The sequence below is a fragment of the Aplysia californica genome, unplaced genomic scaffold (genome assembly GCF_000002075.1).
Source record: "Aplysia californica isolate F4 #8 unplaced genomic scaffold, AplCal3.0 scaffold00032, whole genome shotgun sequence".
Classification (NCBI taxonomy): domain Eukaryota; kingdom Metazoa; phylum Mollusca; class Gastropoda; order Aplysiida; family Aplysiidae; genus Aplysia; species Aplysia californica.
The window spans coordinates 970,557-996,531 of NW_004797302.1; the positions used below are offsets into that span (position 1 = coordinate 970,557).

At 37.8% G+C, this 25,975-nt stretch overlaps 1 protein-coding gene across 5 annotated transcripts; it reads left to right on the plus strand.

Annotated features, from left to right (window-relative positions):
* The first annotated feature begins 275 nt into the window (after nucleotides 1–275).
* On the plus strand, nucleotides 276–18,684 carry LOC101846405 (BLOC-1-related complex subunit 8). 5 transcript variants are annotated; one of them, XM_035973810.1, is made up of 8 exons: nucleotides 276–381; nucleotides 6,553–6,642; nucleotides 7,218–7,330; nucleotides 8,144–8,208; nucleotides 8,643–8,750; nucleotides 9,359–9,493; nucleotides 10,853–10,898; nucleotides 17,690–18,684. In XM_035973810.1, the coding sequence occupies exons 1-8, from the start codon at nucleotides 342–344 to the stop codon at nucleotides 17,717–17,719; spliced, it is 627 nt and encodes a 208-aa protein (XP_035829703.1). In that variant the 5' UTR covers nucleotides 276–341; the 3' UTR covers nucleotides 17,720–18,684. The 5 variants fall into 5 exon arrangements, with proteins under 5 accessions (XP_035829703.1, XP_035829705.1, XP_035829706.1 ...); XM_035973812.1 differs by having other exon boundaries at nucleotides 17,693–18,684; XM_035973813.1 differs by lacking the exon at nucleotides 10,853–10,898 and adding an exon at nucleotides 13,469–13,532 and having other exon boundaries at nucleotides 17,690–17,770.
* The last annotated feature ends 7,291 nt before the right edge of the window (nucleotides 18,685–25,975 follow it).

Sequence of the window (25,975 nt, forward strand, 5' to 3'; positions counted from 1 at the left end):
ATACATGTAATATGCTAACAAAGATTCTTTGATGCTATGACACTTCATGATGCACGGGAGGTAAAAAAGAAAATAAACTGAAATAATGTGTACTGTGGTAGCTTCCCTTGCAATAATGGCTCTTATGTTAAAGGAGTTGTATTTTGTATTTTGTTTTGGTATCGTTACAGTTAGCAGAGGGCAGAGGGCGATCTTTGAAAAATTCCAAAGATCCCATATTTCTCTAGCGCTGGTTCTTTGACGATACCTTGCAGAATCGATATTGATATTCTTCATTAAGACGTGCGACTACAATATTATTCCCTATCGAAAGTTGAGCAAAATCAGATGTTAATTTTTTCATGGGCGATAGTACAGATCGTTTCCAGTCAATAATGCATGGTAACGACACACCTCCTCTTTTTATTTTACACTTTACAGGAAAAGATCATTCGTTTATGTTCCAAGTTTCGATTAGACTCTAGGCCTAATGTATCATCACGGTTTATACTCTTATAATAGAGGAAGCTTACCAGCCACAAAATTGTGGCTACCGCTGTTTTGCCGTTGTCTCGTGATCCCCAGTAACAAACTAGATCTAGATCTAGACTCTAGAATCTTCTAGGCTAGATATCTAGATTCTAGATCTAGTCTATCTAGATCTAGATCTAGATATTCTAGACACTAGATGTAGATCTAGATCTAGATAATTTGGATCTAGGAAAGGACTTCCGTATCGAGCGACCACCCCCAACAAACACAGTAAAAGAGACCTAGATTCTAGATCTAGATCTAGATCTAGATCTAACCCAAATCCTCTAACCTGCACCTCTATTCTACTCTGTCTCATACTATAGTTGTCGCTCGTTTCGGAAGTCCTCCCGGATCTAGAACCCCCCAAAAAGTAACGAAGTGACTATTTCTCCGAATGCCCAAGAAAATAAACTTGACCTCTCAAGATTTTGGGGTATTTTTTTGCGAGAATTCGGCATCATCTTTCGTTTTGCCATTGCGGCGAAGCAACTATTTCTCCGAACGCTCGGGATAATAAACTTGGGCTGGATTGTACTTTACCGGACCACCCGTCTCGGTCCGTGATTACTACGCACACCTAGCCTAACTACACTCTCATAGTCATAGTACTCTGCGTGCGGACAAAAGGTAGTTCCGCGGGCGACTTTGCGCACGCACAGCGCAAGCCAGCGGCAACTGGCCAGGCGAGGTGAGCGAGAGTTGGTGGTTGAGAGTGGGCAGGGGATTTAACTTTGGTGAACCACCGTGTATCATACCAACAGTGGGGAGGGGGAGGGGGGTTCAGGGGGGCTTGCCCCCCTGGAAACTATAATAAAGAAAACACACAAAAATACGAAACAATAACATGAGCGGACAGTTGTGTTTACATATCAATGTAACAACAGTGGGGGGAGGGGGGGTTTCAGGGGGGCTAGCCCCCCTGGCAACAATAATTTAAAGACACTGACACACACATATTATAAACAATAACATGAGCGGACAATCAGGGTAGATACTCGCCAAGTCGCGAGCAGGGCCGAGGGGGTTGCAACTATGCAAATGAGCTCTCGTGTGCATCTTTAGCCCTCCATTGTACTTTGCCGGACCAGGAGTAGGCCTAGGCCACCCAGCAGAGTTGCGAGCAAATAAGAATAGTGGACCACGTGATAAGATTGACCAATTAGCCTCAAGATGTCAGGGTCATGGGTCAAAGGGCACGGTGGCACGGTCGTGATGACTGAAAAACCCGGTAAGAGACGTCAGTCGATTGCTGGCAGTTGAAGAGTGAGGATGTAGAAAACTGAGTAGGAGAGTGAGTAGGAGAGCTCGGAAACGAAGAATAGCGGGCCACTAGGCACCAGGGGCGCCATAGCGAAAGTAGTTCCGACCGGTGGTCTGGTAAAGTACAATCTTACCTAAACTTGAACTCTGTTTTTCCGAAAGGTTTCCGTTTTTGAGTTTTGTTGGTTAATTATTGTGAGAGTTCGGCGTCATCTTTCTTATTTCATTCCGCGAAGACTGGGAAGAAGCTGCTTTTTTTTTTTGCATCAAATTCAATTTCTAGAGCTAGATATTTTTAGTTGGCTGAATATTCAAATACTTCATTTGTAGTTGGGGCAACGTTCCAGGGACTATACTTCATTTGAAAATGCCTTCAAAAGGTACTGCGAGAAAACAAGACTGATCGACTTTGGCAGTCTATTTTGCATTAGACATCCCTTTAAAGCAAAAATCGCAACAACAAAAATCCCTCCACGCCCCCCCCCCTACCCCCATTAACACCTTACACGCACACACACTCACACACACACACACACACTCACATACACACACACCCACACTCACACGGCACACATGCACACTCACACCATACCCATACACACACAAACACACACGCACACACACACACTCGGGCCACTCCATTCGCAAAATACCAAAAATACTTGAGAACAGAAACTGTTCGGAGAAATAGAGTCCAAGTTTATTTTCCCGAACTTTCGGAGAAATAGAGCCTGTATTAAAAGGATCTTCTAGTATGGACATGGTCTGAAGAATAGTCCGAATTTTTTTGGCGAAGTGACCATTTCTCCGAACGCTACTGTTGACTAAATCTCGCCGTGTTTGTTTGTTTTTTTGTATCAATTTGTGTTATCTTTTATTAATAAACAATGTCAGCAATTCTCGTTCCCTAAATTTACCTTCTCCTCAAAGCTGTATACACACACACACACACACACACTCACACACACACACACACACACACACACACACACACACACACACACACACACACACACACACACACTCAATGCACTGACACGCACTCTCACCCACCACACCTAATAAGTCAGAGCTCTAAGGGTTAAAGGATTATGTGATGGGTCCGAATACAGATGACCAGGATTTTATGAGGAATGTTCTCAAAGCCAAACCTTTATTGTAATGAGCATCATTGAGGCTCAGCCTTCAGACTTTTCATATATATATATATGGTGATTAGTATAGTGGACTGAGCTGCAGTAAATAAACTCTTTTGTCCCAGTGGGGAATTTAGTACATGAATCTCTGAAAGACACTTCAGACAGCTTGGTGCCTGTCAGTGCAGACACCTGAAGCCTCCCTCCATCACCACTCCTGTGAGTGTGATGATCTCTTTGTAGTGAATGATTCCAGTTCCTTTCAAAGACATTTATAAAGAAGTCTACGTCAAAAAAGTAAAAAAGTATTGGATCGTGTCTTGCTTCAGAAGCACTGAGCAAAAGGACTTGCTGATTAGAAAGCAGCACACTTGATGAACATACCAGCATACTGACGAAGATTGAGAAGTGTCTGAACAAATTGTGAAAAGTGTTTCTTGGAATCTAGAAATAAAAAAAAGAGGGATTGGTGACTGTTGAACATCCTGACTTCTGATGCTCAATCTAACTCAGGAATTGCTTTGGAGGACATATATATACCCTGGATGAAGAATGTAGGGTACTGGTACAGTGAACAATTTTTATTTTCCCTTGGACGAAAACAAAAAATGTAGAGGGAGATTGTGTTGCCTGGTGCAAGTAACCAATCAGTGAGACCTTTTTTCTTCTGTAGGTTATGCACATAGAACAAGAGAAACGATGTCAGATGATCAAATTTTCATCACGATCCCACTAATGGTACTCCACAATGCCAAAGGCAAACTTTTATCTAACTTAACCACATTTTATACTGTTTCTTTTTTGGGCTCATTTATAATACATTGTAAAATTATATACTGATTTTTAAAAAACAGCTTAATTTTGTAAGTTTAAAGTATCTGCAAGAGGAATAAATAGTGTCAAGGAACACAAGTGAGTGTGTCAGTCACAAGCTGGTCGTTTAATTTTTTTAAAAGTAGTTGATAGATGCTCAGTCACAACTCAAGTAGGCTTCATACTTACTTCTAAACTTTTCTTTAAAAGGAAAAGTGAAAGTTTCAGACATTTACTGTACCAAATTTCTTAATTACTTATCATATTAAATGACAAAACAGAATGAATTAATAAACATGGGGCTGTTTTCTTCAGTCTGACTTTTTTTCGTACATATCATTCTTTGATCAGCTTAATATTAAAATTTTAATTGTAAGTTAATTGTTTCTGATTACCACAGTGAAAATATGATGCAAGAAAAACTAACAAAACTTGAGGCTCATTATAGATCCTTATTAGGCCTTACCCACTCATAGTTTTGAAATCTGAACACATAAATCTATAATCTGTTTGGTCCCATCCTGAACAATTGTGATTGTATGAATACATTGTATAAGGTTTTGACAAGCTTGACAACCAGAGGACAAAGTTGTACTTAGTGTAAGCGTCAAGAGTGCTCCTGATAGTGATCATGTTGATAAGACAGATATATGTGTAACTTACTACCCAACAAGTCTACTAGTTTATCATTTTCCAAAGGTATTGAGTTTTAATCAAGTAATATTAATATTTTATCCTTTAATTTCCAATGATGACCAATGCATCTGCAGAGGAGAATATTTCTTAAAGAGAAATACAAGTAATGGGGATAAAGATGATCTGTGGCTTCTGCTATGGTGAATGAAACCAATTCTGGCAGAGAAGAGTTTGCCACATTTTTGTTGAACCTACAACAATATTATTTTGTGTAGGTTAGTCTTTTTATCTCTGAGCTAGCACATCATAGTCAAATAACTAAAGAGATTTATTTCTTAGAGATATGTTTTCAAGATAGAACCCTCTAGCTCTCAGTTCCCAACATGTGGTCATTGACACCAGTGGCCATGTAGGCCAAAGGTCAAATTCTTCCTATCATGAGATTCAATAATAGGTAGTATGCCAATATCTCTTTGAGACGGTCTTGATATAAGATCATTGAAGTGACTTTGGGAAAGACATAAAGACACCTGGATGAAATATTTCAGAGAGCTTCACTGCCTGGCCCAAAGTTAAAGTGCGTAGAAAAAGATAAAAGTTAGTAAGATCACTGGTAAGAAAATTAAAAACCTTTCTAGGGCAATTATGATGAATTATAAAATGACAGCATGCTTATTGGGAGTGAAAGTTAGTAGATTCTGCTTTTCATGTATAACTTTGGTTCTCCACTTGTTATCATGAAGAATGATAAGTTTTTCTAAGCAACTTATGGATTGTGTGTGGCAGTAAAACTTTTTGGTGGCTACCATTCGTTTGTTTTTAAAATCTGGTCATTATAGATACAATACTTCTTTTAATATATGACTTTGGGGTTATGATTTCAATGATGTTGCTATCCTTTATGTATAATGCTTGTCATATACATCTTTCCCCTGGAGTCTTTGAAATTAGTGTCTGTAATATCAGACACTGGTTTTCCTGCTCTCCTCAGTAATAATAGAAGCTATAATTTTTAAAAGATATTGTGTCACCAGTTTGCTCCTTTTCCCTTATCTTTGTATTTACTTTTTTGCTTGACATTTTTTTAAAGAACAAAAATGTAATTTTTGCCCAAAATTGTGTACCCGCTATGTTCATATGTGTCACGACATGGTGGAATCAGGCGCTCGTCAATTTTTGGTCATGTAGAGTTATTGGTATTATCTGAAAGCTTATTTATTTGCTTTGCTTTTAATGAAAAAAAATACCCATCCATCTTTAATAGAAGTCAAGATATTTGCAATTGAAGAGTGTGAGGTTGCCTGGTTTCAATTATGAAATTTGCGAGACAATGGTTGTTAAAGTTTGGAAATTCCAACTGCCAAACAGTCCTTGAAAAATAAAAAATGACATGATTTGTGCCTTTAGTCGACGTTTTTTGTAATATTCACATGGAAATGTGTTTTTAAATCGACTTAAAAGAAGTTGGAACAAAAAAGGAAAATTTGATGAAATTGACAGGAAAATGCTTGTTTCTCAGATTGATTTATTTTGACAAGCGCCTGATTTCACCTCGATGCCTCACATATATTCTTTATTTTTTTATCTTCCGAGTTGTTTTTCATATCGTAGTTTTTGTTATGTGCTAACCTTTGTAAGGTGTGCTGAGTGACACTTATTCACTATCAGTGTCACTATCAGCATGAGAAGGCACTTGTTGCTGCAGTCAAGTGATGTACATGTAGCAAAAGAATGCTTCAGGCCTACTGTTTACTGGTTTCAGTATGGATAAAAACTCAGGAACTATCTACTTTGTTAAGTTCTATTCAAGAATGGATCGTGTTGCAGATAAACACTAACTTATTTCAAAATTTGAGTGGTGCCTTAAAAACTTATTTTTGTTGATTTTACATTTTAAAGGACATAGCGGACATATTATAATGTCCGATCATAGGTAAGCAAAGGAAAAGTTGTTCAATGTTTTAACGATCATGCACATATCAGAAACTCAACTTTCCACGTTTCATAATATGATGCATGTTGTTGCCCACCTTTCTAACTTTTAGATAAGTAAAACAGTTGAAAAATCTACATTAACATCAAAGTTGCACTTTTTTTTGTACACTACAACTGCAAATAAGTGCATCTTCAATTGTTGTGGCAGAATGCACGAGCTCAGAAAGATGATTGTGTCTTGACTGTGTGTTTTCCCCAGCCGGTGACAGTTTGTACACTAGAATGGCCTCTCAGCCTCTGTACAAAGAAAACCCTGTAGATCCTGACCTGGAGCACAAGGCGAAAAAAGGTTTGACATTTTCCCTCTTGAAATCATCTTTTGTAGATCTTTCTGAATGAAAAATCATTTGCATGTTTATGAAGACCAATATATAAATACGGGTAAAGTTCTCTTTTTTCTTTTTTTTTTCAGCTATTTAGGATTGAGCCGTCGTCTGAGCCTTTGAACTTTCTTTTTTACATTCCTGGGTATTTGAGATCATATGTTTGTGTTAATTCTTTTTCAAATAATTTACCACCATGACTAGCATATTGAAGATCTTTTGTACTAATTAATTTTTTGTAATCACAAAAGTGCCTCTGACAAATGCACTTATTTTCAAGCACAGCTTCCTGTGAGACCAGTGACCTGAAAACTTTCTTTGCAGAAAGTTTTTTCACAACCTGTCCTGACTGTTTGTAGGCCTATCTTATCCACATTCTCCAAATTCTCGCTGAAGAGATGTGAACACATTCTTTTTGTTGTTGTTTTTTGTTTGGCACAAGAGTAGGCTGGCCGTTAAAGTGTTCATACAGTTTTGTTTTTGTTTTTTTTCTCAGTCAAACCAAGCAATTCAGTGTCTTTCTTTCTTCTTGTATTTTCAGTATCCGACAAATTCTCTGAGAATGTGAACGTCATAGCGAATGAGCCTTCACTGGCGTTTTACAGAATCCAGGAGCATGTCCGGAAAACTCTCCCCCAGTTGGTGGATCAGAAGGTGAGGAGTCCTGAGACGAATAAATGTCTACAATGACATCAAATAGAATTGAAATTCTGAGTCCGATTATTTTGTAGTATGCCACTGGTACTTTCTACTTCTTTTCTTTTTTTGAATGTGATTTTACGTTGGTGAGTAATGGTTCAAAATGTCGGAGGAATTCAAGGCCCCAAGATCTGGAATGCTTTACCAAATACTTTAAGAGAGATCAAATCTGTTGATTCATTCAAATGTCCGCTAAAGTCGTTTCTGTTTTTAAATTAATAAGATGGATATTTGGAATAATTTTCTTAGTCAGAACACAACGTTTTATATTTTATGTTACTGTTGTACGTTGTACTGTATTCATTGTAAAGAGTTCAGAGCCTGTGTACTTTGATCGGGATTGAACGCTATATAAATGTCATTTATTATTATTATTATTCATTAGTTATGTATCATTACATTTTTATATCAACTGATACGAGGACTAATTGAAAATAGGTGTTGCTGTACTCTGCTGACCACTTGGTCTTTTATGAGCTCCACTGTTTCTTTACTTTGGTGTACACATCTTTGATGTTGGTGGTTGGTTGCTGCTCTGGTGTGATTTGCTCCTTCTTTCCTATCAGACATGTATCATCCTTATTTCTCTTCCTTCATTTTATTTTGTATGATGCTTTCTAGTAACACCTCTAATCTTCAGCACTGAAATGACCTATTAGTGTTGCAAGTGTCGTAAAATTCTTACTTAAAAAAAACAACAACCCAAAACTTTCGTCCTTTGCAAGCTGTTTTGAATGTGTCCTTTTTTTTGTTGTTTCCTTCTTGTAGCACGAGGTGGAAGACATTCAGGCCAAAGTACAAGGGGCTTGTTTTGATGCTGAGTATGCCACAAAGTAAGTCTTCGTTGAGGTTTGTTTTCACTCAAAAGACATATTGGAATAGGTTGGGTTTTTTTTTTAATGTAGCTGTTTTATGTCCCCATCATCACAACTTAAATAGTTTAGGAGACAGGCTTCAACCCTGACTGAAAGTGATGCAGTATCCCAATAGAAAGACTGAGATACTTGATGTAAAATCCTAATGTTGGAGAGTGCTTCTGGTACTTCCTGCTTCTTTTCTCTTTTTGAATGAGATTTTACTTTAGTGAGTAATGGCGCAAATGAAGGTAAAATTGTTCGTTAGTTATTAATCTTTTCATATTATTCTATTGTGCACTTTGGAAAGTTGCAACATAATATAGTGTTAATGTAAATAATAGTCTTAATGGAAATATAGTAACAGATGAATCTAGAAAAGTTTGCATGTATTATTTTTCCTCTCTTTTCAGTGCTGTCAAGGCAATGCAGAATAGTGCTATACATTTCCAGAATATTCAAGATCTCTTAAAAAATGCGATGTTCATGAAGCAGCAGATATCGTATGAAGATGCCAGAAGGTAACTCTTTTCTCGGGACAATCGTTTTGTTTGTAAGAGAATGTGTAGTCAGCAAGGATTTAGTATTGCTGTAACTTTTACTGCATTAAGTGATTTCGTTATGTTCTTGGGAAAAGTAATTTATACAAATATTCCTCACTTCACTCAGGTGGGAATGGGTACCTAGAATCTACCGGGCCAGAGACAGTGAAAGGTCTTGTCATTATGTTAATGTTTTGACACTTGTAAAGTAAAAGTGAAGTAAGTAAAATGGCAGCTTGCATTAAATGATTGTATGTTTCTATGTCAGTTGAGATTGTTTCAGAATGCCATTAGATGTGCAGAAATTAAATGTTTGCTTAAAGTGAAATTTACAGCTCCCCTGGATTTTCTTTGGTTTTGGAGAGTTTTCAGTTTAGAGAGAGTGCTTGAATAGCAAACAAAAATTTGTTAATTAGGAATTCCATTTTCTTTTAGTTTACCACTTTTTTTGGACTGACTATGCTAAATTTTAATGGACACAACTGTAGTTGCACACTAGATTCTCCAGTTCGAAATGGAATGGGGGTGTCTGTATTGTATTAACCTTTAACAGTCGTGTTTTGTTCCGGTTTTTTTTTGCTGCCCAGACGGCAAGGACGAGCCAGCCCCTCTGTGGGAGGTCGGGGAGAAGAGAGTGAAAAGAACGAGGCCAGTGGGGCGGCGGCTGAGGGCGGTCAGGGCATGGAAGGCGGTCAGAGGAAAATTGGACAAGAGCAGGATGAGTATGTACTTTAGGACGTTTCAGGAAAATGTTGGGGGTTTTTTCTTTTTCTTTTTGAGTTGGTTTAATGTGATCGCGTTTTTGTTAATGAATGTTGTGAGTCCGTCATTTTACTCTGTTTCTAAAGGGGAAAAGCTGAAACTATTTTTTTGTAATCTAATTTCTTTCTTTGAGGGTTCAGCTATTTTGAGATTGTACAAATTATTCAAAACTGGTAGTATTTTTTGTTTGTGTCGTTTTAGTTCTTTTTTGTATTGCTATTCAGATTTTGTGTTCATAGTTCATAGCTGCAAGTTGTTTTGTCAAAAACTGGAAGAGAGGGTAGGAATAGTTTTTCTGTTTAGAATAAAAACATAGCACTGTCTTATGTAACTATAAAACTTATCTCCAGAAAGAAAACATATCAAAACAGACCTTGGGTATGCTCTTTAGTATTGTTTTCAAAACATTTTATCAATATTTGGGCCTTGTCATCTTAATGATTTATGTTTGTCTTCGTTTTCACATTTTGTCTCATTTGACCAATTCAGTTGAAATCCTTATATGCCACAGGCCAGTCATGTCATGAACTCACGTGTTGTTCTCAGGGAGAAAAAGTCGGAAACATGCCTTTCTCCTTTCAGAGAACTCTGGGTTCATAATGTCTCATTTTACATTCTGTCTTTGAGCTTTGTCCATCTAATTTCACCATCTCTGTTTTATTTAGTTGGAATAACCGTGTTATTTTATAATGTCTTTACGCTAGTGGCTGTAGAGCTCTTGATCGGGCTGGGGAGAGGGATGTCAAAGGAAACTAGCTGTCTCATGTTGACAATATTCCCTTCCCATAAAATGTCTATTTTGTTAAGGGCACTAATTATGTTTGACATCTGCGCACCTCATTTGATGTAGTCTGTAGAAATCCTTATTTGATGATCACAGGACTTCAGTTTGAGATCTCATCCTTTTCTCATGAAAAGAGCACATCATCACTATTCCAACATTCCTTCATGACACTTCTCCCATCTTTCAGTGTACTCTCAGCAGTATGTTCATGCGTCTCCTTTGACTAATTAATTATTCTGTATAAATCCTCACTTGATGATCTCAGGACTTCAGTTTGAGATCTCATCCTCATCATATCTAAAAGTATATATATCTACACTATACTTTCAGTGTTCCTTTATCATACTTGTTCTGTTTTTCAGTAATGTACTCTCAGCAATCTATTCATGAGTCTCATTTGACTTATTTTGTATAAATCCTCATAAAACAATCCTGGGACTTCAGTTTGAGATTTCGTCCTTCATCTCATGGAAATAGCTCGCACATTTTCCCTTCACATCCAGTGTTCCTTTACCACACTTCTTCTGTCTTCCAGTAACATCCTTTCAGCAGTCTGTCCGTGCAGTCCGAAAAAGTCTAAGGTTGTACCGCTGTTTGTTATATATCTCATGTCATATCCGCTGTTGGTGTTGATCACTGCCGTGTGCTCTGTGTTGCTGGAGGCCACAGAACTAGGGAAAGGACAGTGGGTGCAATGATGAGGTGATCTACTTGATTACTGTCCGGGTATTGAAATGTGCGTTGGATTACTGTAAAGGTGTTGAAATGCGCGTAGGATTATTGTCGGGGTATTGAAATGTGTGTAGGATTACTGTCGGGGTATTGAAATGTGCGTTGGATTACTGTCAGGGTATTGAAATTTGCGTAGGATTACTGTCGGGGTATTGAAATGTAAGTAAGTTGGATTTCTTTCGGGGTATTGAAATGTGTGTTGGATTACTGTCAGGGTATTGAAATTTGCGTAGGATTACTGTCAGGGTACATTGAATTGTGCATTGCATTACTGTCAGGGTATATTGAAAAGTGCGTAGGATTACTGTTAGGGTATGAATAGTGCGATGGATTATTGTCAGGGTATTGAGTAGTGCGTAGGATTACTATCAGGGTATATTGAATAGTGCATAGGATTACTGTCAGCATATTGAATAGTGCGTAGGACAGCTGTCAGGATTACTGTCAGGGTATATTGAATAGTGCGTATGGTGACTGTCTGGATTACTGTCAGGTATGGAATAGTGCGTAGAATTACTGTCGCGATATTGTAATGTGCGTAGGTTATTTTCAAGGAAAGATTAAAGCATGAGTTGTCTCCTCAGTGCTGAGTGCTGCCTTGGTGAACTCCCCTCCCATTCTGGGCTGATTTATTATGTAATTGATCTACTCATGAAAGTTATCAAAAAACAAACTACAATAGACTTGAAGAGGATTGTAGTGATACTGGCACAGTTGTAATCATAATCGAAGAGTTTACTGTGGATGGAAATTTGAAATAGGACCACTGTTCTTCTGTTTAATTTAGTTTTAATAAGAGTTTTACGGCACTTGCAACACAATAAGGTCCTGTAATATAAGTGCCAAAGATTAGAGGTGTTACAAGAGAGTAACAAACATAAAAAGAAGGAGGAGAGATAAAGACGACAGTTGTTTGATAGGAAAGAAGGAGCAAACCACACCAGAGCACCCGCCAACCCCCCACCTGTTCTTCTGTTACAACAGAATTAATCGGTCTGATTTTATTTTAAAAGCTTTGGGAAAAGGTAGACATTGCTCTCCTCACGAAAAAAAAAAAGGAGTCACATGCGAAGTAATGCATGTAACTTATTAACACACTTTCGTCTTTTCCATTTTCTTTTAGTGCAGTTGGAGATCACAGTTTTTCATTGGTTTATTTGTTATGGACAGTTTTGTAGGTTGTCCTGAACTGCTGAAGTGGCCACGCTGCCTTTTGGTACACTAACAAAAAGTGTTCTTATCTTAAAGTATTTGGGACTCTTTTTCTATTATCTAATTTTAGTGAAATGTTATACAGACTGCTCAGTGTAAGTCTTTGTCACAATATGTATTTTTTCAAAAATAGCATATGGTGGGGTCTTACTCTAAGTATTAGTGATAGATCTATAGATAATTAGATAGATAGACAGACAGATAGATAGAGAGAGAGAAGGAAAAAGAGAAAGACAGAGAGGTGAAGAGTGCGTTTGCGTGTATTGATTTACCTCACCGTAGGAAATATATTTCTCTAGTAGTAGACACAAATATGGTTGATTTGAAAGCGGAAGCTGTGAGCAGGTGATATATATCTTTGTGACAACAAGATAATATAGGATTTTTGAGAGCATCTGAGGCAAGAAAAAATTGGAGAACCATGACTGCCGGTGTCTGTATCAGTATCAGATCTGACATTTACTGATGAAATTTTGTTAGCATGGCACCTTCTGTACCTCTCCCTCCTCTGTGGCGGTCGCTGAGAGAGAGAAAGCTGCCGTGTGCCGGTGTTGCATGGCCTCGCAGCTGTTTCCACCTCCTCTTTCTTTCTGCCCTTATGATCAGTCGAGGTCTGCCGCTACTTTCAGTTTGCAGGTTGCACTTAATAATTTTTGCAGCACTTAATAATTTTTTTGCAGCATACAGAGGCCAATTGAGTGCGTGTGTGTGTTTTTTAAAAAGATTTTTTTGTGTTTGTGAATTGTATAAATATATATACAGTCGAACTTGCTTTAGTAGCCACCTTTATAAGATATCACCTGTACAAATGGCCACTTCTCAGTTCCCCTTTTGTTTTTCTTCTTCTAATATTATTCTGACACTGTGTAAGACATCCTTGCATCTAACACGGCCTCTTTTCTCCTTGGCACCGGGTGGCTGTCTTAGACAATTTCGACTGAATATATAAAAATATAATGATATATGTGTGGGTATTGCCGCATTATTTGTTTTATTGCATTAGTTTTTTAAGCTGCTTTCTCATGATCCTGGCCTGGTTTCTTTTTCCATTGCCTTGCAAAGCAAATATGACTATTTTACCTCTTATAGGCTTCACTTAATATTTTAGGCCATAAATAGCAGTGCGTGTCTTGGGTGAAATGCACCTTCCGTTTTGTCCTTTTTGTGTAAAGTTTTGTATTATTTATGCTTTTTGTTTTTCTTATAGACCTAGGACTTTGTCCTCCAACCTTCACTCAATCCAGTAGCTCGCACATGACACACACCACCTGGTAAATGTACTGTCTAGTGTGTGCTTTGCACCCTTTCTGTTGTTCTTTGCTCTTTGAAAAAAAAACTGGTCATGATTTATTCCTGCAATGAAACAGAGTGAAGAAAGTGGAAGATTTTGTGCTTTACTTTACCTTACTTTTCCGATCCAGCGGCCATTTGAAGATTTTGTGCTCAGAGTTAGGCTTTTTTTACTCATGTGGCTGAAGTCTGTGGTGTATTGGCTTTGACTGAACTGCACTTAAGAAGCAAACAGAATAAAGAAGAAATGATCTAAAAGGGTTGTTAGTTATATAGTCGAAAATGTCCCAAGATGGCCACCTATTGTCCATTGAGAAAAGTGGTGTCTTAGACGGGTGGATGTCTTGGACAATGTCAGTATGATATAGAAGACTCCCAGGGGGTGGGGGTGGGGAGAGGGTGGTTGTGTACAAGTGGTTGTCATGGGCAGATGTTTTAGTTTAGTTTTAGTAGAGGTTTTACGGCACTCTCAACTGCATAAGGTCATATGAGCGCCAGAAGATTAGAGGTGTTACAAGAGAGTAACAAACATAAAAAGAGAAGAAGGAGAGATAAGGACAATAGATGTTTGATAGGAAAGAAAAAGCAAACCACACCAGTGCACCTGCCAACGACCCACAGGGCAGATGTTTGTTGGAGCAGGTTCTACTGTATTTGACTCTGTCACAAATTTTCTGTATGATGCAGTTGCATTATGCTAATGAGGTTTGTTTTGGGGGTTTTTCTCATTATGTTTATGATATAATGAATATCAAGTTCACATTTACTAATGGTCTCAAAGTGCTTTCTGTGTTTGTGTGCATTGCAAACTGAACATACATGTCACCATTTGAATTTTCCTAATTTTTGTATGATGATGACTATTTCTTTTAAATCAATGTTTTTAATACAATTGAGTCCTCAGAAAAATGAAGCTTTGCAATCCAAGCACTAGATCTAGTAAAAAAAAAGAGAGAGAAACAAAACCTTCTAGGGCCTATCGTATAACATAGTTACTCAAGATTTTCCCCAATTTAATTCAGTATTTCAATTCAATAACTCGGTGTTCTTTGTGTCATTGGGATCAAAGGACCAGGCATCTTGTCAACCCCGCCAAAAAAACGAAAAAACATTTTTTTGCTAATAAATGAAAACAGAGACAGCACAATGTAAACATTTATGGCACTTCAGACTTTTCAAACATTAGCGTTATGACTTTTTAAATAACGTTCTTGTTGGAAGCTGATTTCTCATTGATATTCTATTTTCTTGTCGATGACTGATGTGAGGAGATTGATTTTTGCCTGAACGTTGCTTCTCCTTCTTAATACTTTCCTTTCCTTTCCTAGTTTGCCCCCAAACCCACCCATCCCCCCCCCCCCCTTTCCCCCACCCCCATTAAAAGAACTAGCATTTTTTATTAATTATGAATTTTTTTTTTGCAAATCTATTTTAATTAACCACCAAGTTCATTTTGAAATCTGTCCGCGTGGTTTTATGCACCCCGCATAATTTAGCAAAATTTGATCATTTTTTGCATAATTTCTGATTATTTTCCTTTATCATTCTTTGTTAAAATTAACAGAATCGCATAATTTTTCATTTTTGGGCTCAGTTTGCATAATTTCAGACTTTTCTTTGCATAAAACGATGGGGACGGTGAAATTCAGTGAAGTTTGCGGAACCCAAAATCTGTTGACCATCAGATTATGTTTAGATTTGTTGCTTTTTTTTCCGGTGTGTTTTCGGTTTTGAGAGATTGCAAAGAGGTTGTAAATAGTTTAGAGATTGTCAAATTGTCAATTACCAAGGAAAAAATCAGGGTTATAATAAATTGCATTTATAATAATAATAAATTCTATTTTGTCTCTGTTTACTGCTGTTTATGGACTAACTGTGCTCAGTTTGTGGGAACTCCTCAGTAGTTTTGTCTTTTGACTTATTGCTGATCATTTTTGCTTCTATAGCTTAGAGGTTAAGCTCTCAGACTCGCAACTGTAATGTCGTGAGTTTGAGTCCCATCAGGGGCCTTGGGGAAAGAACTTTGCAGGAATTTTTCTCACTTCTCCCAGAAAGGAATGTGTATCAAGTTATAGACAGCGGAAGATCTTGGTTGTTGTTTTTTTGTGTTGGGGTGCATGCAATCTGCAGCTTGCATTGTATGCTTCTCGAGAAGCCTTGAATGTGTCTGAGTGTTCTCGGGTCTGCTAGGGTAATAATAGTTGTAAAGCGCATAGAGCATGCTGTAGAGTGTGGATGTGCGCTATATAAATGCAGTTATTGTAATGATTATTATTTTATTGCTATTGTTGTCATGATTGAGATCTCCAGTCTCCATAATGATGTGTGAGAAAAATGAAGCTTCAATATGACAAAGTTCTTTTATTATCCCTATATTGTATCTTGATTGGCGGGGGAGGGGGTTTGTTTATTTTGTAAATTCTGTTTTGTTATGAACAAGTTTTTCTAAATATGGAAAAAAAGAACATTTTCTCTTTTTTCAATCATGATGTGTTCCACTTAAACTTTCCTCTGAATTTTCAAAGCTTAAAAAAATTTTTTTGGTTATGCTTTTTATAATCAGAAATGCTTTAGAAAGCAAAATAAAGCTCCAAACTTACTTCCATATATGGCTGTCCGGGCATTCAGGTGTACTAAGCTCTAAATCATACTAAATGTTGAAGATATTTTTTATTGAAGTTTCAAAATCTGTGGTATTGATTGCTTGTGCCCGAACAAATATTTGGACAAAATTCAAATTCTAGAGGGGGGGGGGGGGGGGGGGGGTTAAAAGATACATTAACCATTAACCAGGCCCAATTGTTAAAAGAATGAAATATTTTTTTTCCTTTCCTGGTAGATTTTACTTTTTGGGCTTACAACATTTGAACATCTTTCCAATGGTATGTTCCGTCACTTACTTTGATAAATGTATCTTGTAGAAAGACTACAGTTTGTGTTGATGGGAGTGTATAAATCACCTACATTTAAAAAAGAAAGAAAAAAAAGACTAGTTTTCATATCTCTGAGGTTGGTAAAGTTATCAGAATTCTGAAGGATATCTGACATTTGCTACTTCTGATTCGCTAATGCTTGTGTTTGCTTCTTGTCAGGGAATTTTTTCTTCAGAACAATTCATGAACACTCTTTTGTATTTGAATTGTTTAGTCTAAGATGAGTGTCGGGCATGTCATAGAAAACTTTACTACTTGAAGTACAAAGGAAATCTGGATTAAAGGTTCAACTAGAGTGTAAACAATGATATATGGGAATAAAAATGATGTCAAGATGAAGGTCCAGCATTGTCTTTGGTATTGCCACTGTTTTAGAAGGTTTGTGTAGCTTTCTTTGTTTCCTTTTCTGGTCAAATTTTGGAATTTTTTCCTGCATATTCCTTTCAATTTGAAATGGGGCCAATAATAGAAATGAGTTTAAGACTGAAACCTGAGCTATCCCCTCCCCCTTTTCCTTCTTTTGCCAGGATAAGTAGAGAAAGCTGACTTTCTGTGTTCAAAAGTTTACACTCATGGATGGAATTGTGTATTAATTTGGATTCGCCATGTGCACCCTTGATATTGAAAGCTGAATGCGAGCTTTCAATTACTTTTGTCAATTTGTTAATTTTTTAGTTTGAATAATAATTAGATCATCCCTCATTGTCTGACGGTGACCAATGAATCTGCACAGAATATTTCTTTAACCCTATAAGTGCGTCGTGTTTTACTATCGTATCCATCCGACGTGGGAACTCTGTGCCACCTCTTTCCAAAGAGGAAATTTACTCATTAATCTGATCTGTACGCTTTGCATAGCAGTCTGTCAAAATGATTTTTTGAGAAATACTGAAAGTTTCAAAGAGATGTTGGTGCCAGTAATATTACAAAATTTGGAGAATACTACCCCGGGGGTCCAAAATGACCCTAGCGCGTACGGATAGGGTTAAGAGAAACTGACGAAAAATGGATTCAAATAATTTGTGGCTTCTGCTTTGACCTATGAGACTATCTTTGGCTGACAGAGAAGAGTTTGTGAGCATTTAAAAGTTTCATTTCCAAATCAGTTATGGATGTATGCAGGTTGAGATTTTTAGCAGCATATATAGCCTTTTACGGTTCACTAGTGTATCTTACTTTTAATTCTTTTGTTTCCTTTTCCTCAGCAGAAGAACACGACAGAGGCAACAGGCTGAGGATTTGGCCACAAACAGAGAGGTGGAGAAGTACATGTCGACAACATGACAACATTGCTGCTTTGCTGCTGCTCACTGCAAAAATTTGACTGTTCCTGCCAGGCCGTTGTTGACAGCTCCTTCCACAACTCTTTTGATAGTATCCACGTCACTTTAGAAAGTACACCGATAACATCATGTATGTGGCTCATTCTTCCCACAGATTGTACATCCAAAAATACTATATTTTGTTATAATTTTTTTTCTGGAGCACTCTTAACGTACTTGGTAATACTTGACTGTTAGATTTGGTCACAAATTATTCATGATATCGGTCAGAGTAAAACCCTTCTATAGCATCTGTGAAAAGTTAACATGAAAATAGAATGCGGAACTGCATGTCAATGGTTGTTTTGTGGTTCATCAGGGTACATCATAAACATGCAGGAAGATTTGTCAGCATTTTTTGTTGTAGAAAACAAAATATGAATCTGCATCCACCATCTATATGCCTTCTGGGAAGCCAAAAACGTATCTGAGTCTGAGTGAATTGGGGTTTGATGGAATAATAATAGTTGTAAAGTGTGAGGAGCATCCTATTGAGCATGGATATGCGCTATGCAAACGCAATTATTATTATAATTATCTTGAGAAAGAGGGAAAGTTGAAGATTTGAAGAGACCATGAAAGCTTTGACTGTGATTGGCTCCTTCTGACAAAGGAAAACATATTTCAGGGTTCTTATTTGGTGTGTAGACTTGACAGACTTCAAGAGGTTTCTTCCTAGATTTAAGAAATTTTGACTTTTAACTTCTCTGTCACTGCAAACAATTACAAGCGGATTTAATGGGTTTTAAAAGTGAAACTATTCGTTGGACTCAGATAGTTTTTGAGATATGGTCACGTTTGTGAGTGAGGGATGAACCAACTACTTTTGAGATAAATGTCAAAAATCAACACCATTCGTAATATTAAATAATGGAAAAGCTTTTAAAAATTGAAGTGAAATAATTGAGTCAGGACGCGGTGGAATCAGGCGCTCGTCAATTTTTGGGTGTGTGGAGGTATTGGTATCAACTGCAAGCTTGGCGGAAGAACTGGCCGAAAAATGCCTGTTTCTTCGATTTCTTTATTTTGACGAGCGCCTGATTTCACTACAATGGCTCACATTTTGTGAGGGTAGGGAAAAATGGGTGGTGAGTTGATATATTACGAATCTCAAATTTCCCCAAAATAAGGTTTTTCACTATTTTCCATTTTCCTAATTTTCTTTAAATAAGCCTGTGTGACATGCGGACCCTTTTCCCTGTCCCACACACACACATATTGTTTTCCCCATCAGCCGCTTTATTTAATAATGATGAATGATGTTATTATGTGATATGTTAGTATTTTATGGTGGTTTGTTCTGCATTTTTACAATTGTGTGAAGAAATACAGGGGATTAAAGCTAGTGTTTTAGTGACTCGTGGAAAAATTGCAATACTTAATATTTTATATTTTTCTGGACTCTTACTCATTTGAGTGAAGATTGGGTTTGAGATGGCAAAATGTGAATGCCTTTATCAGCTATTTAAAAAATGTAATTAGAGGTGTGCCCCCATTGACACTATGTACATAATTTAGGAGGCAGCTGTTTCAACCCAGGCTAAGAGGGATACAACAACCCAGCAGACAAACTGAGAAAATCAAGTTTTGGTGTGAAAATATTGACCGATTTACATCCACGCGTCTTCAATTTCTTTTGATTTTTTTTCGTGAGTTTTCCATCAGATTAAATTTTTGTAGGCACATTTATCTCTTTGACCTTTGAAGTCCTCTCTAGCTCAGGTGTGTCTGTGGCTGTTAAGTCTTGATGTGCTTATGTGGCAGGGAGAGAGATGAATATCTGTAGTTTTTTCTTCCTGAAAAAAAAATGTGATGTATGGTGTCTTAAATGACAGAGGAGTCTGTGTGTGTTGCTCAAGTTTCAACTAGATGGAAAGAGTGTTTTGTCCATGTAGCCTAAGAGCTGTTATTTGTGAGGGGAAAAAAACTCATTCCACCAATGCTACTTTTGTATTTATGTGCAATATACATGTAAATAAACTTCTGATATTTATTTTCTGGGTTTTTTTTTTACTCATTTTATTTTTTGTAGCAACACAATTTGTGACAAGTCGCCACCTGAGAATTACAAAGTTCTGCCTGACATTTTTGGCCCTTTTGAGTTACTAAGACCATGGGGTCAGAAACCAAAAATTCTGACTGCTCTATCAAGATCATAAGATTATTCTGAGTGGTTATCAAGATATTCAAGAATTGCATTAGAAAAAGCTTGACATATTGTGAAATTCAAAACTTTTTACATCGAGTTTCTCACAACTAGGCACTGAGCAGGTAGAACATTATAATTCTAGGATAGCTACGTGTCCAGCTTCACTGAGAAAGGCATTGTTTGTATCCTAAGAAAGCATACTCTACCCTACTTCCCCTTAGTTCACCCATCTGTCTTTGAATGGGTGGTAGACAGTCGTCAAAAAACAATGTATATATTTGAAGAGCAATGCCTCAAATCTCAAACTCAAAGGCACCAATATGACTGCACTGGTCAATGTTGGTTATGTTAAAGTGTGTAGGAGTACGGCTTAACACCCGTTTCGACACTATTAGTTTATTTAAGAGGTGGGACCTCCAAAGTTAGCATCCCTCTCCCTTAGAACCAAGCCAAATGGGTTGAGAGCCTTAAAAACTGCAAAACAATTCAATTTCAAGCGCACCCAGTCTGGGATTAGTACCACAGCCAGAATCCGGGTAGCGACGAAAAAATTGTCCCTTTCACCTCCTTTCCTGCTCTCTATCTAGTCTAGCAATATTCTGTCGTCTGCTTTCGTTTCCACTTTCTGCCCCTACCTCTGGGCTCCCGACTCTTTCTCCAGCCTTTCAACTGCTACTCCTAGGCTCCTTACTGCTGTCTTTCAGCCACACCCCTGATCTTCTGGTAGGAAATATCTACACCTAGCCTTCTCGGACAAGGGAAAAAAATCTTGGAGGACCCGTGTGCAAGTTGCGCACGTTAAAGATCCCTTGGTGGTCTAAAATCGATAAGAGTAGACTTCGGCCGCCACGTGGGCAAAATAAAAAATTTTCTACCCACTGAAAATGTTTAATGTGTCCCGCACGCTCATATGACCTTATGCAGATGCGAGCACCGTAAAACATTACCAAAGAACCATAGCCATCCACTCTGCACTGTACTCAATGAGGATACCAACTAAGCTAGTGGAGTGCCCAGCAAATGTTGTACCTAACAGTAAAGTTAGTTCAAAGAGTTCATTCATTGTTCATTGTTTCAGGAAGCAACATCCCTGCACTCCGGACATGTCCACTGATGCTTCGGTGCTCTCTCCAAAATGTTGCCGAGGGTCCTTCCACTGATTGTGCCAGTACAAAGAGTGTGATAGGCGAAACACCATTTTAATTTAGTAAACAAATGCAAGATAACATTCATATCTCTAGCAAAACTAATTCTTTTGGTTTTAGTGTTTTACTACTGCACTTGCAGCACAACAAAGTCATATAAGTGCTGAAGACCAGAAGTGTAACTAGAGAGTTACAAACACAAAAAAAGGAGGGGAGATAAGGACGACAGATGTTTGATAGGAAAGAAGGAGCAAATGGCACCAGAGCAAATTCTTAAGTTATGAAGATATACATGTACAATATAGGTGCAAACCATTAGTAGATCAGTTCAGTGCATTGTCTGTAGATTTCTTTAATAATAATAATAAATAGCATTTCTATAGCGCATATCCCCGCTCAACTGCAGGCTCTATGCGCTTTACACTATATTATTACCCCAGCAGACCACAAAACACTCCGAAACATTCTCAGCTTCCCGGGAAGCATACAGTGCAAGCAGCTGATTAAGGGCTCAAACACTAACAAACTGACAAGATAGTTGAACAAAAAGAAGTTCATAGGTCAAATGACATTCTATTGTTACTGTGAAGAGAAACAAGACCACCAACAGAAATAAATACGGTATACACAAAACTTTTGAGAAGAGACTTTATTGTTTCTGTCAACAGTCAAACTAAGACTGTATACAAAATCTTAGCCATTCAATACCATTATTTATGCATATCTTGGTGGATGGAACAAGGATAAATAGGATTTCTTACCAAATCACTTTCAAAAAGTAGTTCTGTCAATGTAAAGCAAAGGGCAAAAACATTGAGTACAGCCAACATTGAGATATCGTCTCCGTCTCAGAACTACTTTGTCCAAGGTGTCTCTTTACTTTCGTACGCTTAGGAGTATTAGGACAAAATAGTTCTTAGGCGAGAATGTTTGTACTGAGCAATAAATATTACTTCAAATGTGACATGTTCATATAACAATGACGAAAAATAGAAAAGAGAAGGGTACATTCATGCTGCTTTGAGGTTGGAGAAGATTTCTAAGACAAACCACACATTTCGGGGCGATATTACTTAAAGTTACAAACCAGACTGATTTATCGTTTAGAATCCCATCATGATAGCTTTGAAGAGCAAGAAAGGTTGAGCCATGATTTTTTTTTTAAAAAGGTGCAATGAAGTGAGAAACAGAGTTCAAGCCAAGGCATTTCCCACAGCTGACAGAAAGAAGACATTAAAAAGACTACTAAAATAGCATGAAGTGATTAGTTCAATAACCTCTCCCTCTAAAATTTATTTCGATAATAATATGGGAGTGTTTTTATCATATTTTTAAAAAAGCAACAACCATCAAACTTCTTTAAAGTCCCTTTTCAAAAACTCTGGACCTTATGTCAGAGATGCCAACCACAGAAAACCGAAATGAGTACTGGGAAATATGAAAATGTGTATTTTCAGTGGGAAATGTGTATTCCCCACGACCCACCGACCAACTAGTAAAATGTTCAGGGTGTCCAGCAATATTTCCTGAAAAATATTTACCAGCTCATCAGCTCGAAAAAGGGAGCACACACGCGTACAATATATACATGTATCCAGTCAGCAACATGTCAGTGTTCAGTGTCGTACTGGGGTCTTGTTTGACTTTATTTCAGTCTATTATAATATTTTCCTCTCATTATTATATAAAACATTAATCCTGCTTTGAGAGTTGGGAAGGGCCTAGAACAAGAATTTCGACAATCAAGAACCAGTCTGGGTATCATGATTCATATTATGAACTAACAGATTAAAATTATTCCTCAAACTCAGAGAAGAGCAATAACTTGAATGGCTCAAGTAGACCCATGCACTGGGAGAGTTGTGTAACAACTGTGAGAGGGCAAGATGCAGTGACACTGAAAATCTGCCAGTCTTGAACCAAAAGCTACAACATACACTGTAGGTATAATTTACTATCACCCATCCAATGAAACGCGAACACTTTATTTCAATAACACAAGACTTGCAAAGAATGAAGGGTCCCGATTCCGCACGCGGCCTGCACCAACCTGCGATTTGCAGAAAGCTCTAATCAAAATTCTGAAATTTGCTTCCAAGGTTTTGTCCTCTGGTGTTGCCTTCGGCCCCCCCTAGTATCTTAAATCTTTAAAAAAAAAATAATCCCCTCCCCTATTCCGTAGTCCTATACTTCACAACGCAGTTACTCACACCAAAGACGGTCTTTGCTCACACGATGCCGCATTTATTTATGATGCGAATGCGCGCAGGTTCAATGACCGGTCACGATGGCGAGCCAGACAATCTAAAAATCGGACGACGCTTGTATTTTCTTCTCTTTCTTTCCCACACGTGACAGCACAGAGACGAGTCCGAGCGTTGATTGAATTTTATTTCCAAGGCAACACAGCGTTTACACTGCACAACTTGCATGTCACAAATGTTGCGTTATCAGACTACCGCTGGCAAACTTCTCGGTGGTAACGAAAGCAAAAGTAGATCTTGATTTTCCCGATCGAGCATCGGTGTCACATACACTTCCGCCTGCCGCCAGAGCCGCCTGTTCGCGTGAAACGTACTCTCGGACGCGGAAAAGGTGAACGAATATAATATCACAATCGCAACCGGCAAAAATGAAGTTACTGACCTTATCAGACTTGGTTTTCAAATATTCCAGTTCCGCGATACTGATACTATTTTGACAAAAGATGGGACTTGAGGTAATTAGGTTTATTCGCCCAAGCTGAATCTCGTATTTTTCGCATCCTAGGATGCGTATTTTTTAATGAAAAGTCGTATTCGCGTTTTTTCGGTAAAAAATCGTACTAAAATACGTAAAATCATACTGGTTGGCATCTCTGTTATGTCCTTTACCCCCCCCCCCCCAAAGACCTGTTGACTTATTGGAAATGATTATCTGTCACAAACTATCACTCAACCAGTCAATTAACTTCATCACAACTAAAACAACTGTAGCAGGAATGAGTTCATTTTTTATGTCTACAAAACTAAAAACCTTTCTGACCTAACTAAAAGTAAAGAAAATTCTCTGCTGAGGGTCTGTGCGTCAATAAGTAAGTTTTCAAGTGCAAGCAAAAAAAGATAGATAACTTGCATAGCTAGAGTTTCAGAGAACAATATACGGAAACAAAAATTTAATACATTTTCAGCTCCGATATTCACTAAAAATAACAAAAGTATCATTTCAAATATGGTTTCATGAACCACACACCATTTCCGTCATACACATAAAACAGAGACAGACGGAATCTAAATAAAGGCTTTAGGAAAGGTAACCTAAACACATTTCACCGAGGGCTGCCAGCGACAATGAGTGATTGTTCCAGAGGTAGAAGTGTGAACATGTCTCTCCCATCACAGCTGGTGCTAACTCTTCATCTGTGTAGTCAAGGGAGGTAGGTTTCAATACAATACAAACATCATTTTATATATATATATATATTTGGTGGAGTCCGCCTAAACCGAACACGGTGAATCCAACAAAAGCGTTAATACCGAAAGAAAATACATTCCCCGAGTTGTCTTTCCTTTGCTATTTCAGCAATCTCTGGTTCAGTTTGAGTAAGAGTTTTACTGCACTTGCAACACAAATAGGTCATTAATAAGTATCGAAGGTGCTACTTGAGAGTAACTTACATTAAAAAAAATATTTTAAAAAGAGGAGAGATAAGGATGGCAGATGTTCGATAGGAAAGAAGGAGCAGACCACAGCAGCCACCCACAATCAATGATCTCTCTGAACTGAAAACATAGTCAAAACCAAAGAAAATCCAGCGGGCCCGCAGATAATTTCGCTTTGAGCGGACTCCACTACATAATTAAAAACACCCATGAACACGGAATTGAAAGACTAAGCTTTGACAGCACGGAACAAAGCACAACCGTAAGTTCCTCCTCTGAGCCAGAAATGGTACCTTGCGTTACACACACACACACACACTGGGGTGGCACAATATGTTATATGTACAACAAGTTAAATGAAAAAAACACTCACACCTCTGTGCAAAAACTCTCAACAGTCTCTCAATCCCGTCAACTCCCATGTGGCAAAAATAAGACAACTGTCATAAAACAAACACATACTTTAAAAAAAAAAAAAAAAAGACAAAAAAAAAAGACAGAAAAAAAAGAAAGATAAAAAAAAGAAAGAAAAAGTAGGCTTACCAAAAATTGGTAAAAGAAACAACCCCCACCCGCACCCTTCCCATATTATCTCCATAAACAAACAAATTCCACTTTCTTGAGTAATAGACAAAACTGATACCCACACTCCTTCACCAAATGCCATTTTTTAATCCACCATAACTCCCATACACTTCAATAAAACAAAACAACAGCTAAAAGCAAGCAAAGCAATATAAGCCGCGCAATTAGTAAACTGACTTCACATAACGTCTATGACTGACTAATAAAATAGTAGATCTAGTTAAACAACTCTCCAGTAAATGGCCAACTTTCCTCTCTCACATTAGGTACCTGACAACTTCGCATAGTCACCATTCAAGTCTCAACAGAAAGAAAAAAAAACCCCAAAAAACCCAACCCATACAACACAAATACCCCATAAATGTACATTATTTTACAGTCCAAACTCAAAACTGTCCCCGATGAGAAAAGCCTACTTTCTCACATCACGCATAGTGAATGAGAACAACAAAATATTTCAGACAACCCTCAAGGTACAAACAAAACAATGCACAATCCACCAACCTATCAGCACTCGCAGAAATCAGCATTCTCCCACAATTAATCAGCACACTCGCACAGCTAAACTGCACTCACAGAAAACTGCACACTCACAGAAAACTGCATATTCACAGAAATCAACACATTCGCAGTAATCTGCGCACTCGCA